The following is a 1,298-nucleotide window of genomic DNA, read 5'->3' on the forward strand; positions in this document are numbered from 1 at the left end:
GGTAATAATAATTAATAATAATTAATAATAATAATAACAATGTAAACTCACCCCATTAAATAATAATAATAATAATAATAATAATAATAATAATAATAAGTAATAATAATTAATAATAATTAATAATAATAATAATGTAAACTCACCCCAGAAAATAATAATAATAATAATAATAATAATAATAATGATAATAATAATAATAATAATAATAATAATAATAATATAGTAATAATAATTAATAATAATAATAATAATAATGTAAACTCACCCCAGAATGTAGTAATAATAATAATAATAATAATAATAATAATAATAATAATAATAAAAATAGTAATAATAATTAATAATAATAATAATAATAATAATAATAATAATAATGATAATGATAATAATTATAATGTAAACTCACCCCAGAATGTAGTAGTAATAATAATAATAATAATAATAATAATAATAATAATAATAATAATAAATAATAATAATGTAAACTCACCCCAGAAAATAATAATAATAATAATAATAATAATAATAATAATAATAATAATAATAATAATACTAATAATAATATAAACTCACCCCGGGATATAATAGGGTTCCTGCGGCAAGAACCTCTCCTTCCCGACCGACGCCATCTTGCCCTGCAAGCACCTTTGGGTGCTGGTCTTGCCTCCCCTAGAACTCCCCTGGGCTACCATTGTGACGCTTCGCCTGTGTGACATCTGCCTGAAATTCCGCCTTGAGAACTAGTCTGAAAAATGCGCCTTACCTGTTGGATTTCTGAACGAAAATTGGCTTTACCGGTGAGATTTCGGCCTGAAAATCGGCTTAACCGGTGAGATTTCCGCCTGGATTAATGGGAATTTAGATATTAAAGGGGAGTCTGAAAAATTGGCTTTACCGGTGGGATTTCTGCCTGAAAATTGGCTTGGCCTGTGTGACTTCGGCCTGCGATTCAACCAAACTGGCCTGAAAATGGGCTTTACCTGTGAGATTTCCGCCTGAATTAATGGGGATTTAGGTATGAAGGGGAGTCTGGAAAATGGGCTTTACCTGTGAGATTTCTGCCTAAATTAACTGGCTTTACCGGTGAGATTTCCGCCTGAATCCATGGAGATTTAGAGCTTGACCTGTGTGACTTCGGCCTGCAATTCAACCCGTCCAACTAGCCTGAAAAATTGGCTTTACCGGTGAGATTTCTGCCTGAAAATCGGCTTAACCAGTGAGATTTCTGCCTGAAAATTGGCTTTTCCGGTGAGGTTTCTGCCTGAATTAATGGGAATTTAGATATTAAAGGGGAG

The 1,298-nt window shown here is 31.0% G+C and overlaps 1 protein-coding gene across 1 annotated transcript in view; it reads right to left on the minus strand.

Moving 5' to 3' along the window:
* Nucleotides 1–683, minus strand: part of LOC310755036 (ciliary microtubule inner protein 2A-like) — a 42,030-nt gene extending 41,347 nt beyond the window's left edge. Inside the window, exon 1 of the mRNA XM_083631712.1 lies at nt 577–683. Within this exon, the coding sequence (XP_083487838.1) occupies nt 577–632 (56 nt within the window). The 5' untranslated portion in view covers nt 633–683. The remainder of the gene's footprint in view (nt 1–576) is intronic.
* Nucleotides 684–1,298: the final 615 nt, after the last annotated feature.

Source organism: Podarcis filfolensis, assembly GCF_964270895.1.
Source record: "Podarcis filfolensis genome assembly, contig: HAP1_SCAFFOLD_100, whole genome shotgun sequence".
Taxonomy (NCBI): domain Eukaryota; kingdom Metazoa; phylum Chordata; class Lepidosauria; order Squamata; family Lacertidae; genus Podarcis; species Podarcis filfolensis.